Below are 17,500 nucleotides of genomic sequence, written 5' to 3' on the forward strand. Positions count from 1 at the left end.
AGACTAGTTACTGTCCTGATGTAATGAGGACTAGTTACTGTCCTGTCCTGATGTAATGAAGACTAGTTACTGTCATGTCCTGATGTAATGAAGACTAGTTACTGTCATGTCCTGATGTAATGAGGACTAGTTACTGTCCTGTCCTGATGTAATGAAGACTAGTTACTGTCATGTCCTGATGTAATGAGGACTAGTTACTGTCCTGTCCTGCTGTAATGAAGACTAGTTACTGTCCTGTCCTGCTGTAATGAAGACTAGTTACTGTCCTGTCCTGCTGTAATGAAGACTAGTTACTGTCATGACCTGATGTAATGAAGACTAGCTACTGTCCTGATGTAATGAGGACTAGTTACTGTCATGTCCTGATGTAATGAAGACTAGTTACTGTCCTGTCCTGATGTAATGAAGACTAGTTACTGTCCTGTCCTGATGTAATGAGGACTAGTTACTGTCATGTCCTGATGTAATGAAGACTAGCTACTGTCCTGATGTAATGAGGACTAGTTACTGTCCTGATGTAATGAGGACTAGTTACTGTCCTGATGTAATGAGGACTAGTTACTGTCCTGATGTAATGAAGACTAGTTACTGTCATGACCTGATGTAATGAAGACTAGTTACTGTCATGTCCTGATGTAATGAGGACTAGTTACTGTCATGTCCTGATGTAATGAAGACTAGTTACTGTCATGTCCTGATGTAATGAGGACTAGTTACTGTCCTGATGTAATGAAGACTAGTTACTGTCATGTCCTGATGTAATGAAGACTAGCTACTGTCCTGATGTAATGAGGACTAGTTACTGTCCTGATGTAATGAGGACTAGTTACTGTCCTGATGTAATGAAGACTAGTTACTGTCATGACCTGATGTAATGAAGACTAGTTACTGTCATGTCCTGATGTAATGAGGACTAGTTACTGTCATGTCCTGATGTAATGAAGACTAGTTACTGTCATGTCCTGATGTAATGAGGACTAGTTACTGTCCTGTCCTGATGTAATGAAGACTAGTTACTGTCATGTCCTGATGTAATGAAGACTAGTTACTGTCCTGATGTAATGAAGACTAGTTACTGTCATGTCCTGATGTAATGAGGACTAGTTACTGTCCTGATGTAATGAAGACTAGTTACTGTCATGTCCTGATGTAATGAAGACTAGTTACTGTCCTGATGTAATGAAGACTAGTTACTGTCCTGATGTAATGAGGACTAGTTACTGTCCTGATGTAATGAAGACTAGTTACTGTCATGTCCTGATGTAATGAAGACTAGTTACTGTCATGACCTGATGTAATGAGGACTAGTTACTGTCCTGATGTAATGAAGACTAATTACTGTCCTGATGTACTGAAGACTAGTTACTGTCATGACCTGATGTAATGAAGACTAGTTACTGTCCTGATGTAATGAAGACTAGTTACTGTCATGTCCTGATGTAATGAAGACTAGTTACTGTCATGTCCTGATGTAATGAAGACTAGTTACTGTTATGTCCTGATGTAATGAGGACTAGTTACTGTCCTGATGTAATGAAGACTAGTTACTGTCATGTCCTGATGTAATGAAGACTAGTTACTGTCCTGATGTAATGAAGACTAGTTACTGTCATGTCCTGATGTAATGAAGACTAGTTACTGTTATGTCCTGATGTAATGAAGACTAGTTACTGTCCTGATGTAATGAAGACTAGTTACTGTCATTTCCTGATGTAATGAAGACTAGTTACTGTCATGTCCTGATGTAATGAAGACTAGTTACTGTCATGTTCTGATGTAATGAGGACTAGTTACTGTCATGTCCTGATGTAATGAAGACTAGTTACTGTCCTGATGTAATGAAGACTAGTTACTGTCCTGATGTAATGAGGACTAGTTACTGTCCTGATGTAATGAAGACTAGTTACTGTCATGTCCTGATGTAATGAAGACTAGTTACTGTCCTGATGTAATGAAGACTAGTTACTGTCATGTCCTGATGTAATGAAGACTAGTTACTGTTATGTCCTGATGTAATGAAGACTAGTTACTGTCATGTCCTGATGTAATGAAGACTAGTTACTGTCCTGATGTAATGAAGACTAGTTACTGTCCTGATGTAATGAGGACTAGTTACTGTCCTGATGTAATGAAGACTAGTTACTGTCATGTCCTGATGTAATGAAGACTAGTTACTGTCCTGATGTAATGAAGACTAGTTACTGTCATGTCCTGATGTAATGAAGACTAGTTACTGTTATGTCCTGATGTAATGAAGACCAGTTACTGTCCTGATGTAATGAAGACTAGTTACTGTCCTGATGTAATGAAGACTAGTTACTGTCATGTCCTGATGTAATGAAGACTAGTTACTGTCATGTCCTGATGTAATGAAGACTAGTTACTGTCATGTCCTGATGTAATGAGGACTAGTTACTGTCCTGATGTAATGAAGACTAGTTACTGTCATGTCCTGATGTAATGAGGACTAGTTACTGTCATGTCCTGATGTAATGAAGACTAGTTACTGTCATGTCCTGATGTAATGAAGACTAGTTACTGTCATGTCCTGATGTAATGAGGACGAGTTACTGTCCTGTCCTGATGTAATGAAGACTAGTTACTGTCCTGTCCTGCTGTAATGAAGACTAGTTACTGTCCTGATGTAATGAGGACTAGTTACTGTCCTGTCCTGATGTAATGAAGACTAGTTACTGTCCTGATGTAATGAAGACTAGTTACTGTCCTGATGTAATGAAGACTAGTTACTGTCATGTCCTGATGTAATGAAGACTAGTTACTGTCATGTCCTGATGTAATGAAGACTAGTTACTGTCATGTCCTGATGTAATGAGGACGAGTTACTGTCCTGTCCTGATGTAATGAAGACTAGTTACTGTCCTGTCCTGCTGTAATGAAGACTAGTTACTGTCCTGATGTAATGAGGACTAGTTACTGTCCTGTCCTGATGTAATGAAGACTAGTTACTGTCATGTCCTGATGTAATGAAGACTAGTTACTGTCATGTCCTGATGTAATGAAGACTAGTTACTGTCATGACCTGATGTAATGAAGACTAGTTACTGTCATGTCCTGATGTAATGAAGACTAGTTACTGTTATGTCCTGATGTAATGAAGACTAGTTACTGTCATGTCCTGATGTAATGAAGACTAGTTACTGTCATGTCCTGATGTAATGAAGACTAGTTACTGTCATGTCCTGATGTAATGAAGACTAGTTACTGTCATGACCTGATGTAATGAAGACTAGTTACTGTTATGTCCTGATGTAATGAGGACTAGTTACTGTCCTGTCCTGATGTAATGAAGACTAGTTACTGTCATGACCTGATGTAATGAAGACTAGTTACTGTTATGTCCTGATGTAATGAGGACTAGTTACTGTCCTGATGTAATGAAGACTAGTTACTGTCCTGATGTAATGAAGACTAGTTACTGTCATGTCCTGTACTGATGTAATGAAGACTAGTTACTGTCCTGATATAATGAAGACTAGTTACTGTCCTGTCCTGTCCTGATGTAATGAAGACTAGTTACTGTCCTGTCCTGTCCTGATGTAATGAAGACGAGTTACTGTCATGTCCTGTACTGAGGTAATGAAGACTAGTTACTGTCATGTCCTGTACTGAGGTAATGAAGACTAGTTACTGTCCTGATATAATGAAGACTAGTTACTGTCCTGTCCTGTCCTGATGTAATGAAGACTAGTTACTGTCCTGTCCTGTCCTGATGTAATGAAGACTAGTTACTGTCATGTCCTGTCCTGAGGTAATGAAGACTAGTTACTGTCATGTCCTGTACTGAGGTAATGAAGACTAGTTACTGTCCTGATATAATGAAGACTAGTTACTGTCCTGTCCTGATGTAATGAAGACTAGTTACTGTCCTGTCCTGTCCTGATGTAATGAAGACTAGTTACTGTCATGTCCTGTCCTGAGGTAATGAAGACTAGTTACTGTCATGTCCTGTACTGAGGTAATGAAGACTAGTTACTGTCATGTCCTGTACTGAGGTAATGAAGACTAGTTACTGTCCTGATATAATGAAGACTAGTTACTGTCCTGTCCTGTCCTGATGTAATGAAGACTAGTTACTGTCCTGTCCTGTCCTGATGTAATGAAGACAAGTTACTGTCATGTCCTGTACTGATGTAATGAAGACTAGTTACTGTCATGTCCTGTACTGATATAATGAAGACTAGTTACAGTCATGTCCTGTCCTGAGGTAATGAAGACAAGTTACTGTCATGTCCTGTACTGAGGTAATGAAGACTAGTTACTGTCATGTCCTGTACTGAGGTAATGAAGACTAGTTACTGTCATGTCCTGTACTGAGGTAATGAAGACTAGTTACTGTCATGTCCTGTACTGAGGTAATGAAGACTAGTTAATGTCATGTCCTGTACTGAGGTAATGAAGACTAGTTACTGTCATGTCCTGTACTGAGGTAATGAAGACTAGTTAATGTCATGTCCTGTACTGAGGTAATGAAGACTAGTTAATGTCATGTCCTGTACTGAGGTAATGAAGACTAGTTACTGTCATGTCCTGTACTGAGGTCATCTCTGAGGCGAGGAGAAGATGAGAGGAAAAGGGAGGAGAAGGAGAGGATGCTGACATGAGAAAGGAGGAGGGGTAGTGTCCCTACTTGTCTTGTCAGTAAGAGTATCCTCAGACAGCTTCAGTTTCTCCAGAGCCTGTCTCAGAGAGGGAGAGATCTTCTGCTGTAGTCTGACCACTGGCTCATCTGGACTGGAGACAACAACATAAACATCAACAAACAATAACAACAAACATTAACAACAAACATTAACAACAAACAATAACAACAAACATCAACAACAAACAATAACAACAAACAATAACAACAAACAATAACAACAAACAATAACAACAAACATCAACAACAAACATTAACAACAAACAATAACAACAAACAATAACAACAAACATTAACAACAAACATTAACAACAAACAATAACAACAAACAATAACAACAAACAATAACAACAAACATCAACAACAAACATCAACAACAAACAATAACAACAAACAATAACAACAAACAATAACAACAAACAATAACAATAACAACTAAGAGAAGCAATGTGACTACATAATGAATGTCCCGATGTCACCGCAAAAGAAAATACCAGGAGGGCTTTGAAGAGCCTGACATCTAACCCCTGACCTACCTGGGTCTGCGTATGGACTCCAGGGGTTTGGGAGCAGAGATGGTGAACTCTAACCCCTGACCTACCTGGGTCTGCGTATGGAGTCCAGGGGTTTGGGAGCAGAGATGGTGAACTCTAACCCCTGACCTACCTGGGTCTGCGTATGGAGTCCAGGGGTTTGGGAGCAGAGATGGTGAACTCTAACCCCTGACCTACCTGGGTCTGCGTATGGACTCCAGGGGTTTGGGAGCAGAGATGGTGAACTCTAACCCCTGACCTACCTGGGTCTGCGTATGGAGTCCAGGGGTTTGGGAGCAGAGATGGTGAACTCTAACCCCTGACCTACCTGGGTCTGCGTATGGACTCCAGGGGTTTGGGAGCAGAGATGGTGAACTCGCTGAACTTTGGTTTGAGGTCCTCAGCTCTCTCCTTGTCTTCCGATGACGGCACGTCTGGTTTCACAGGCTCAGGAGGCTTCTCCTGGTTGTGGGGGCCTTTGGTGCAGCCCTGCTCTCACACACACACACACACACACACACACACACACACACACACACACACACACACACACACACACACACACACACACACACACACACACACACACAGTATAGTTACTACCTAACCCTAAGACCCTGACAAACACAGCAGTAAACTAACTCTCGTGTAAACAGTGTGCTGGCTTAGCATATAGTCTCCCTGAACCTGCCTCCGACTGGGCTTCAGGTGAACAAAGGGTCCCTCTACCTCACTCTCATGACTGCCCGTTTGACAACCTACAAAATAAAATGGATCCTATTGGATAGCACCATTGGCAACATTTCAAGCTAGCTGTGGAGTGAGACTAAGGTAAGCTCTGATCTCCGTTACATCCAGACATAGCCCATCCCTCTGTCAAATTTAGTGGCCTTCATAGGGAATTAGGTATGTTGAAAATATTACAGTATTCAAAAAATAAATAAAAACATCTGGATATCAGGTGAGTCATTTTGGGTGTCAACTTCCTTGCTTGCGCGACAAGAGAGCGAGGGCGAGGGCGAGAGAGAGAGAGAGCAAGAGAGAGAGAGAGCAAGAGCGAGAGAGAGAGCGAGAGAGAGAGCGAGCCCTCTGCTTGTGGGTGAGAGGCTAGAGAGGAACAGGGGCCGGCGTGTGAGACAGTCTGTGGCAGGGATGGAGAGAGAGAGAGAAAGTAGCCGAACCGATGGGCTAGTTAGAAAAAATGAGTCACTGCCATAGGTTATCCGTCATACCATCTGGTAGTGCCTGTCATGACTGCATCAAATCGTTGTAAAGGTAGCTGGCTACACAGCTAGCTAGCAAGCCTAATCGAGGTCATTTTGCTGCACTGCCCTTGTCAGCAACAACTCCATTCATATGAAACAGTAGCCTAACTGTCGGTTGACCATGTCACCCTACTCATTTAGCTCATTTAACTCCATCATTATTATGCCACGTTTAACTGGTTAGAAAACTCCCTCTTTATTAGATCAACACATGGAACCTCTTGACTGTAGTGGTGCTGACTAGTGGTGCTGACTGTAGACTGTAGTGGTGCTGACTAGTGGTGCTGACTGTAGACTGTAGTGGTGCTGACTGTAGACTGTAGTGGTGCTGACTAGTGGTGTAGACTGTAGTGGTGCTGACTAGTGGTGCTGACTGTAGACTGTAGTGGTGCTGACTGTAGACTGTAGTGGTGCTGACTAGTGGTGCTGACTGTAGACTGTAGTGGTGCTGACTGTAGTGGTGCTGACTGTAGTGGTGCTGACTGTAGACTGTAGTGGTGCTGACTGTAGACTGTAGTGGTGTAGACTGTAGACTGTAGTGGTGCTGACTAGTGGTGCTGACTAGTGGTGCTGACTGTAGTGGTGCTGACTGTAGACTGTAGTGGTGCTGACTAGTGGTGCTGACTAGTGGTGCTGACTGTAGACTGTAGTGGTGCTGACTAGTGGTGCTGACTGTAGTGGTGCTGACTGTAGACTGTAGTGGTGTAGACTGTAGACTGTAGTGGTGCTGACTGTAGACTGTAGTGGTGTAGACTGTAGACTGTAGTGGTGCTGACTGTAGACTGTAGTGGTGCTGACTGTAGACTGTAGTGGTGCTGACTAGTGGTGCTGACTAGTGGTGCTGACTGTAGTGGTGCTGACTGTAGTGGTGCTGACTGTAGACTGTAGTGGTGCTGACTAGTGGTGCTGACTGTAGACTGTAGTGGTGCTGACTAGTGGTGCTGACTAGTGGTGCTGACTGTAGACTGTAGTGGTGCTGACTGTAGTGGTGCTGACTGTAGTGGTGCTGACTGTAGACTGTAGTGGTGCTGACTGTAGTGGTGCTGACTGTAGTGGTGCTGACTGTAGTGGTGCTGACTGTAGTGGTGCTGACTGTAGTGGTGCTGACTAGTGGTGCTGACTAGTGGTGCTGACTGTAGTGGTGCTGACTAGTGGTGCTGACTGTAGTGGTGCTGACTAGTGGTGCTGACTGTAGTGGTGCTGACTGTAGTGGTGCTGACTCTAGTGGTGCTGACTGTAGTGGTGCTGACTGTAGTGGTGCTGACTGTAGTGGTGCTGACTGTAGTGGTGCTGACTGTAGTGGTGCTGACTGTAGACTGTAGTGGTGCTGACTGTAGACTGTAGTGGTGCTGACTGTAGACTGTAGTGGTGCTGACTAGTGGTGCTGACTGTAGACTGTAGTGGTGCTGACTGTAGACTGTAGTGGTGCTGACTAGTGGTGCTGACTGTAGACTGTAGTGGTGCTGACTGTAGACTGTAGTGGTGCTGACTAGTGGTGCTGACTGTAGACTGTAGTGGTGCTGACTGTAGACTGTAGTGGTGCTGACTGTAGACTGTAGTGGTGCTGACTGTAGACTGTAGTGGTGCTGACTGTAGTGGTGCTGACTGTAGTGGTGCTGACTGTAGACTGTAGTGGTGCTGACTGTAGTGGTGCTGACTGTAGTGGTGCTGACTGTAGACTGTAGTGGTGCTGACTAGTGGTGCTGACTGTAGTGGTGCTGACTAGTGGTGCTGACTGTAGTGGTGCTGACTGTAGTGGTGCTGACTGTAGTGGTGCTGACTGTAGACTGTAGTGGTGCTGACTAGTGGTGCTGACTGTAGTGGTGCTGACTGTAGTGGTGCTGACTCTAGTGGTGCTGACTGTAGTGGTGCTGACTGTAGTGGTGCTGACTAGTGGTGCTGACTGTAGACTGTAGTGGTGCTGACTAGTGGTGCTGACTGTAGTGGTGCTGACTGTAGTGGTGCTGACTGTAGTGGTGCTGACTGTAGACTGTAGTGGTGCTGACTAGTGGTGCTGACTGTAGTGGTGCTGACTAGTGGTGCTGACTGTAGTGGTGCTGACTGTAGTGGTGCTGACTCTAGTGGTGCTGACTGTAGTGGTGCTGACTGTAGTGGTGCTGACTAGTGGTGCTGACTGTAGACTGTAGTGGTGCTGACTGTAGTGGTGCTGACTGTAGTGGTGCTGACTGTAGACTGTAGTGGTGCTGACTGTAGACTGTAGTGGTGCTGACTGTAGACTGTAGTGGTGCTGACTGTAGACTGTAGTGGTTCTGACTGTAGACCAGACATGGACGTTAGGCTTTTTAATCCGGCCCGCCGAACTTGTCCAAATTATAGTAAAAACCTCCTTTTTTCCCCTTTCCCTGCAATGCCCACGTTTCCCCAATAGATGGCGCACTCAAAACACATTGACCGTTGTTGGGTGGCGCGTATTTCTCTTTATTTCACTTTAATTTTCACTTCGTTTCACGTCACCATTAAGCCCTTCTGTGAAAATGAGCGGACCAAAGAGAAGGAAAGTGGACAGCGAATGCCGAGTGTTTAATAAGGAGTGGACAACGGCTGTACGGCTGTATGTCTGATATGCCAAGAAGCTGTTGCGGTTTTCAAAGAGTACAATATCAGCCGTCACTTTGCCACGAAGCATGCAAACTATGCTAGCAAGCAGTCAACACAAGAACGGGCGGCTACTGCTCAGAGGTTGGCAGCTAATTTACAGAGTCAACAGAACTTGACTCAACAAAAAGCCCATCACAGATCCAAGTTAACTGACCAACACCTCAGATCTGTCCTGAGAATTGCCACAACAAAACTAACTCCAGACTTTGATGCACTGGCAAAAAGGGAGACCAACAACACTGTTCCCACTGAAATGGTGAGTTTTTCTGCTGTGTTATGAAAAAATGCATATGGAAAGTTTGGAAGTGCGTCTTTTAATTAAGAGCAATGCGCATTTATGCACAGCAGCGGTACAGTAGCTTAATTAACACGCCGCACATCGCTCTTAATTTAAATTTAAATTCTCAGCTGCAGGTAGGATATTTAATACAGCCTATGTCTGTGTGCTTGGCAACGATACACGTGTACTGTTTGCGCGTGAAGGCGAGGGGCGTCCGTGGCGGATTTGTAGAGCGCGCGGTCAGGACAATCCATCCATGATTTTGCGGAGTTTAACACAAGTAGATATTATTGAGCTTGAGTATTTCGTTGTGTAATAATATGTTTTGAATGTTGAAAGTGATTCCATTTTTCAATAAATGTTGATTTCTTTAACTGTGCACCTTCGATTGAAACTTATTAAAAACAGACGCAATCTTGATAAATCACAGTGCGTATGTTATTTTAATCTATTTACATTTCCTCCTCCCAGTATCTGCGAAATAGTATGTAAATGCCATATCTTGCATATTCCTTGAGACAAATTTATTAACTATTTTTCACATTTGAAAGACAGTTAATAAATTGGGTTGTAGTGTTCTTACTGTGCTATGAGGTTTGCACACACTACATTTAATGCTTTAGTATATCCGGCCCAAACACTCCCTCCAAATGCTCCTGGCCCGGCCCCTCTGTCAAATTTGAGAACCCATTGTGGCCTTGAGTCAAAAGTTTGCCCACCTCTGCTGTAGACTCTAGTGGTGCTGACTCTAGTGGTGCTGACTCTAGTGGTGCTGACTCTAGTGGTGCTGACTGTAGACTCTAGTGGTGCTGACTGTAGTGGTGCTGACTGTAGTGGTGCTGACTGTAGACTGTAGTGGTGCTGACTAGTGGTGCTGACTGTAGTGGTGCTGACTGTAGTGGTGCTGACTCTAGTGGTGCTGACTGTAGTGGTGCTGACTGTAGTGGTGCTGACTAGTGGTGCTGACTGTAGACTGTAGTGGTGCTGACTAGTGGTGCTGACTGTAGTGGTGCTGACTGTAGTGGTGCTGACTGTAGTGGTGCTGACTGTAGACTGTAGTGGTGCTGACTAGTGGTGCTGACTGTAGTGGTGCTGACTAGTGGTGCTGACTGTAGTGGTGCTGACTGTAGTGGTGCTGACTCTAGTGGTGCTGACTGTAGTGGTGCTGACTGTAGTGGTGCTGACTAGTGGTGCTGACTGTAGACTGTAGTGGTGCTGACTGTAGTGGTGCTGACTGTAGTGGTGCTGACTGTAGACTGTAGTGGTGCTGACTGTAGACTGTAGTGGTGCTGACTAGTGGTGCTGACTGTAGACTGTAGTGGTGCTGACTGTAGACCAGACATGGACGTTAGGCTTTTTAATCCGGCCCGCCGAACTTGTCCAAATTATAGTAAAAACCTCCTTTTTTCCCCTTTCCCTGCAATGCCCACGTTTCCCCAATAGATGGCGCACTCAAAACACATTGACCGTTGTTGGAGTGGCGCGTATTTCTCTTTAGTTCACTTTAATTTTCACTTCGTTTCACGTCACCATTAAGCCCTTCTGTGAAAATGAGCGGACCAAAGAGAAGGAAAGTGGACAGCGAATGCCGAGTGTTTAATAAGGAGTGGACAACGGCTGTATGTCTGATATGCCAAGAAGCTGTTGCGGTTTTCAAAGAGTACAATATCAGCCGTCACTTTGCCACGAAGCATGCAAACTATGCTAGCAAGCAGTCAACACAAGAACGGGCGGCTACTGCTCAGAGGTTGGCAGCTAATTTACAGAGTCAACAGAACTTGACTCAACAAAAGCCCATCACAGATCCAAGTTAACTGACCAACACCTCAGATCTGTCCTGAGAATTGCCACAACAAAACTAACTCCAGACTTTGATGCACTGGCAAAAAGGGAGACCAACAACACTGTTCCCACTGAAATGGTGAGTTTTTCTGCTGTGTTATGAAAAAATGCATATGGAAAGTTTGGAAGTGCGTCTTTTAATTAAGAGCAATGCGCATTTATGCACAGCAGCGGTACAGTAGCTTAATTAACACGCCGCACACGCTCTTAATTTAAATTTAAATTCTCAGCTGCAGGTAGGATATTTAATACAGCCTATGTCTGTGTGCTTGGCAACGATACACGTGTACTGTTTGCGCGTGAAGGCGAGGGCGTCCGTGGCGAGTTTGTAGAGCGCGGTCAGGACAATCCATCCATGATTTTGCGGAGTTTAACACAAGTAGATATTATTGAGCTTGAGTATTTCGTTGTGTAATAATATGTTTTGAATGTTGAAAGTGATTCCATTTTTTCAATAAATGTTGATTTCTTTAACTGTGCACCTTCGATTGAAACTTATTAAAAACAGACGCAATCTTGATAAATCACAGTGCGTATGTTATTTTAATCTATTTACATTTCCTCCTCCCAGTATCTGCGAAATAGTATGTAAATGCCATATCTTGCATATTCCTTGAGACAAATTTATTAACTATTTTTCACATTTGAAAGACAGTTAATAAATTGGGTTGTAGTGTTCTTACTGTGCTATGAGGTTTGCACACACTACATTTAATGCTTTAGTATATCCGGCCCAAACACTCCCTCCAAATGCTCCTGGCCCGGCCCCTCTGTCAAATTTGAGAACCCATTGTGGCCCGCGAGTCAAAAAGTTTGCCCACCTCTGCTGTAGACTCTAGTGGTGCTGACTCTAGTGGTGCTGACTCTAGTGGTGCTGACTGTAGACTCTAGTGGTGCTGACTCTAGTGGTGCTGACTCTAGTGGTGCTGACTGTAGACTCTAGTGGTGCTGACTCTAGTGGTGCTGACTCTAGTGGTGCTGACTGTAGACTCTAGTGGTGTAGACTCTAGTGGTGCTGACTCTAGTGGTGCTGACTCTAGTGGTGCTGACTCTAGTGGTGCTGACTCTAGTGGTGCTGACTCTAGTGGTGCTGACTGTAGACTCTAGTGGTGCTGACTCTAGTGGTGCTGACTCTAGTGGTGCTGACTCCAGTGGTGCTGACTCCAGTGGTGCTGACTGTAGACTGTAGTGGTGTAGACCGTAGTGGTGTAGACTGTAGTGGTGTAGACTGTAGTGGTGTAGACTGTAGTGGTGTAGACCGTAGTGGTGTAGACTGTAGTGGTACTGACTGTAGTGGTACTGACTGTAGTGGTGTAGAATGTAGTGGTGTAGACTGTAGTGGTGTAGACTGTAGTGGTGTAGACTGTAGTGGTGTAGACCGTAGTGGTGTAGACTGTAGTGGTGTAGACTGTAGTGGTGTAGACCGTAGTGGTGTAGACTGTAGTGGTACTGACTGTAGTGGTACTGACTGTAGTGGTGTAGACTGTAGTGGTGTAGACTGTAGTGGTGTAGACTGTAGTGGTGCTGACTGTAGACTGTAGTGGTGTAGACTGTAGTGGTGTAGACTGTAGTGGTGCTGACTGTAGACTGTAGTGGTGTAGACTGTAGACTGTAGTGGTGCTGACTGTAGTGGTGTAGACTGTAGTGGTGTAGACTGTAGTGGTGTAGACTGTAGTGGTGTAGACTGTAGTGGTGTAGACTGTAGTGGTGTAGACCGTAGTGGTGTAGACTGTAGTGGTACTGACTGTAGTGGTGTAGACTGTAGTGGTGTAGAATGTAGTGGTGTAGACTCTAGTGGTGTAGACTCTAGTGGTGCTGACTGTAGACTGTAGACTGTAGTGGTGTAGACTGTAGTGGTGTAGACTGTAGTGGTGTAGACTGTAGTGGTGTAGACTGTAGACTGTAGTGGTGCTGACTGTAGACTGTAGTGGTGTAGACTGTAGACTGTAGTGGTGCTGACTGTAGTGGTGTAGACTGTAGTGGTGTAGACTGTAGTGGTGTAGACTGTAGTGGTGTAGACCGTAGACTGTAGTGGTGTAGACTGTAGTGGTGTAGACTGTAGTGGTGTAGACTGTAGTGGTGTAGACTGTAGTGGTGTAGACTGTAGTGGTGTAGACCATAGACTGTAGTGGTGTAGACCGTAGACTGTAGTGGTGTAGACTGTAGTGGTGTAGACTGTAGTGGTGTAGACTGTAGTGGTGTAGACCATAGACTGTAGTGGTGTAGACTGTAGTGGTGTAGACTGTAGTGGTGTAGACCATAGACTGTAGTGGTGTAGACTGTAGTGGTGTAGACTGTGCTGGTGTAGACCGTAGTGGTGTAGACCATAGACTGTAGTGGTGCTTTGATACACATGGCTATGGAGCAATATCAACATAGATAATGTAATGACCACTTACTGCTGGGATAACCTGCCATTCTGTCATGACATTCTGTCATTGTCATGACAACAAAAAGGTTAACTTACAGCAATGCTGAGGAAGTCAGAGAAGTCTGTGGTTTCCTCTTACAGCACGACCAACCCTGGAAAGGAGACAGACAGGAGGTTGTCAGAGAGAGACCTGCCCTGAAGAGACAGACAGGAGGTTGTCAGAGAGAGACCAGCCCCGGAGAGGAGACAGGAGGTTGTCAGAGAGAGACCAGCCCTGAAGAGACAGGCAGGAGGTTGTCAGAGAGAGACCAACCCTGGAGAGGAGACAGGAGGTTGTCAGAGAGAGACCTGCCCTGAAGAGACAGACAGGAGGTTGTCAGAGAGACCTGCCCTGAAGAGACAGACAGGAGGTTGTCAGAGAGAGACCAGCCCTGAAGAGACAGACAGGAGAATGTCAGAGAGAGACCAGCCCTGAAGAGACAGACAGGAGAATGTCAGAGAGAGACCAGCCCTGAAGAGACAGACAGGAGGTTGTCAGAGAGAGACCAGCCCTGAAGAGACAGACAGGAGGTTGTCAGAGAGAGACCAGCCCTGAAGAGACAGACAGGAGGTTGTCAGAGAGAGAGACCAGCCCTGAAGAGACAGACAGGAGGTTGTCAGAGAGAGACCAGCCCTGAAGAGACAGACAGGAGGTTGTCAGAGAGACCAGCCCTGAAAAGACAGACAGGAGGTTGTCAGAGAGCCCAGCCCTGAGAGGAGACAGACAGGGAGGTTGTCAGAGAGAGCCCAGCCCTGAAGAGACCGACAGGAGGTTGTCAGAGAGAGAGACCAGCCCTGAAGAGACAGACAGGAGGTTGTCAGAGAGCACAGCCCTGGAGAGACAGACAGGAGGTTGTCAGAGAGAGACCAGCCCTGAAAAGACAGACAGGAGGTTGTCAGAGAGCCCAGCCCTGAAGAGACCGACAGGAGGTTGTCAGAAAGAGAGACCAGCCCTGAAGAGACAGACAGGAGGTTGTCAGAGAGCACAGCCCTGGAGAGACAGACAGGAGGTTGTCAGAGAGAGCCCAGCCCTGAAGAGACCGACAGGAGGTTGTCAGAGAGAGACCAGCCCTGGAGAGGAGACAGGAGGTTGTCAGAGAGAGACCAGCCCTGGAGACAGACAGGAGGTTGTCAGAGAGAGAGACCAGCCCTGAAGAGACAGACAGGAGGTTGTCAGAGAGAGACAAGCCCTGAAGAGACAGACAGGAGGTTGTCAGAAAGAGAGACAAGCCCTGACGAGACAGACAGGAGGTTGTCAGAGAGAGAGACCAGCCCTGAAGAGACAGACAGGAGGTTGTCCGAGAGAGTGAGTATGTGTGTATTCCTTTACCTTCAGTGCATCGTGGAACACAGGAACTCCAGGGTGGTGGGTACAGGCATCTAATGAGGGGAGACAGAGAGAGGGGGAGACAGAGAGAGACAGAGAGAGGGGGAGACAGAGAGAGAGGGGAGACAGAGAGAGACAGAGAGGGAGAGAGAGACAGAGAGGGAGAGAGACAGAGAGGGGGAGAGACAGAGAGAGAGACAGACAGAGAGAGGGAGACAGAGAGAGGGAGACAGAGAGAGAGGGGAGACAGAGAGACAGAGAGAGGGAGACAGAGAGAGATGGAGACAGAGAGAGATGGAGACAGAGAGAGAGATGGAGACAGAGAGAGAGAGGTAGAGACAGAGAGAGGGGGAGACACAGAGAGAGATGGAGACAGAGAGGGAGACAGAGAGAGATGGAGACAGAGAGAGAGGTAGAGACAGAGAGAGAGATGGAGACAGAGAGAGAGGTAGAGACAGAGAGAGAGAGTAGAGACAGAGAGAGACAGGGGAGACAGAGAGATGGAGACAGAGAGGGAGACGGAGAGAGAGCCTCATTACTTCCTTATTTCATTTGCACACACTGTATACAGATTATTACAGTGTTATTGACTGTACATTTGTTTACTCCATGTGTAACTCTGTGTTGTTGTTTTTGTCGCACTGCTTTGCTTTATCTTGGCCAGGTCGCAGTCGGAAATCATAACTTGTTCTCAACTGGCCTACCTGGTTAAATAAAGGTGAAATAAAAATAAACAACATGAAAACGGTAGGCTCTCCCTCCCTCAGTTATACACATCAACAACAACAAGATCAACAACTAATGCTAGCCAGAGCAAGATGAGCTAAAATCTAACGAAGGAACTTTAGATGAACCCTCTCAAACAGTTTCAGCTTGTTGGCTGTCAGAATTGCACTGATAAAGAATGGGGAAGTACCCAAGCTAACTGGCTAAAGCTGGCTAGCTAACTACTTCCAGACACAAATGAGAAAACACTGACCATTTTACTTGCCGTAGCAGAGCTGGTTATCTAGAGCGTTCTTAACTAACCTACGTTTACTGTGCTATTCAGACGAAAGTGCTCTGAAATCAGAGCAGATTCCTGTGCTATTCAGACGAAAGTGCTCTGAAATCAGAGCAGATTCCAGACTGAATTTACAAATTCAAGAGATATGCTAACTGGGTAACTTAACAGCCGTTCAACTTCTTGCTAGCTAACCAAATGATAACTGCATCTCTAGTTGTGTAACGTTATAGCCCCCGGAAGGAAAACAATATGACGGGGGAAAGTCACGATCACTCATTCACTCCTCAGATGGCATCCTTCTAGCAGTTAGCTAGCTAACGCTGAATTTTTCTCTACATGTATGGAATTTACTTTTCTTTTGTAAAAGTTTTCCCCCAGTCCAGCAGGTGGCGACAACAAAACCTGAGTGTAGTTCGACATAAAAAGAAGAAGATTCACACGTCATCACGTAGAGGCAGCACGACGTATTCTAATCCTATTTTGAATATTCGATGACGTCAGCCGCACGTAAATTCAACGTATAGATGCTATGCTTTTACCAGCCTCAACTATGAATATGTATAGCCATCTGCAGATATAGTGTTTTTTTTTAATCAAAATTCCCGGGGTGTCACTTGTCCTACTTAAATCCGAACACTAGTAACAATTTAAGCATTAAGAAACTTTCATTCGATTAAATACAACCTCACGTAGCGAATAAGCCCTTTTACATACAACCATTCCCGGTTTTGGGTGGACGAAATGGGCCACATGCTGGAGGGAGACATATTTCTGCCGCGTCTCTTCCTCGATACGTGGTGTTGAAATTACGTACAGCCACGTTAGTGCTTTGAAAACTGCATCGAAGTGTCGGCGCTTCGCTAATCAAACCACCCCGTCACTGATGAAATGACAACGATATAGTCCCCTAAACGGATATTCACGTTTAATAAAGAGAGTACTTGTTAACGTGGCTAGCAACAGTAGCTACTGGAGACCGACGTTAGTTACTGTAAGCGAAGAATCACAACATTCACATGAGACAAATTACAACAGGTGTAGACTACATCGAAATACTGACATAGGAGCCCTTCCCACCGATTCAGATGTTTAAAAATACATATGAACAAATCCTAAATAGCAAGAAGAGGAGTAAACTACAGGGTGTAAGTTACAAGGGGACAGATCAATGGGCAGGGTAAAATGACTAGGCATCACGTTTGATATTGTTCCACGTGTTAGCTCGTTGTAATAGTACAGATGAATAAATGCTTTTATCGCCAAACGGAGCATGTCGCTTTATGTGGTTTCAAGTTAACGCTAGGCTAACGTTGGCTAGCTTACCCTCGGGGTTGTTGTCCGCCTCAAAACGTTGACCACATCCTTTGTTGTAACACAGAAGCGACATTGGTACAAGCAACAAGTTACATCAAACCCCACTGTAAACGGATAAACCGATGAATTAAAGATAAAGATGTCGGGGATAAAAGATGTGCTGGAACTAGTAGCCTGACAACTTATCCGTGCATCCGTTCTCCGATACTTCCGGAAATGGCCGATGTGACTCGGGAAACATCGA

At 45.0% G+C, this 17,500-nt stretch overlaps 1 protein-coding gene across 1 annotated transcript in view; it reads right to left on the reverse strand.

Annotated features, from left to right (window-relative positions):
• LOC127921339 (cysteine and histidine-rich domain-containing protein 1-like) overlaps nucleotides 1–17,500 on the reverse strand; it is a 43,449-nt gene that overhangs the window by 25,901 nt on the left and 48 nt on the right. Inside the window, 6 exon segments of the mRNA XM_052505044.1 lie at nucleotides 4,649–4,752; nucleotides 5,522–5,682; nucleotides 13,667–13,701; nucleotides 13,704–13,722; nucleotides 14,940–14,989; nucleotides 17,266–17,500. The exon segment at nucleotides 17,266–17,500 is cut by the window's right edge and continues 48 nt beyond it. Coding sequence (XP_052361004.1) covers nucleotides 4,649–4,752; nucleotides 5,522–5,682; nucleotides 13,667–13,701; nucleotides 13,704–13,722; nucleotides 14,940–14,989; nucleotides 17,266–17,329 — 433 coding nt within the window. The 5' untranslated portion in view covers nucleotides 17,330–17,500.

This window comes from Oncorhynchus keta, unplaced genomic scaffold, assembly GCF_023373465.1.
Source record: "Oncorhynchus keta strain PuntledgeMale-10-30-2019 unplaced genomic scaffold, Oket_V2 Un_contig_2206_pilon_pilon, whole genome shotgun sequence".
NCBI classification, from domain to species: Eukaryota; Metazoa; Chordata; class Actinopteri; order Salmoniformes; family Salmonidae; genus Oncorhynchus; species Oncorhynchus keta.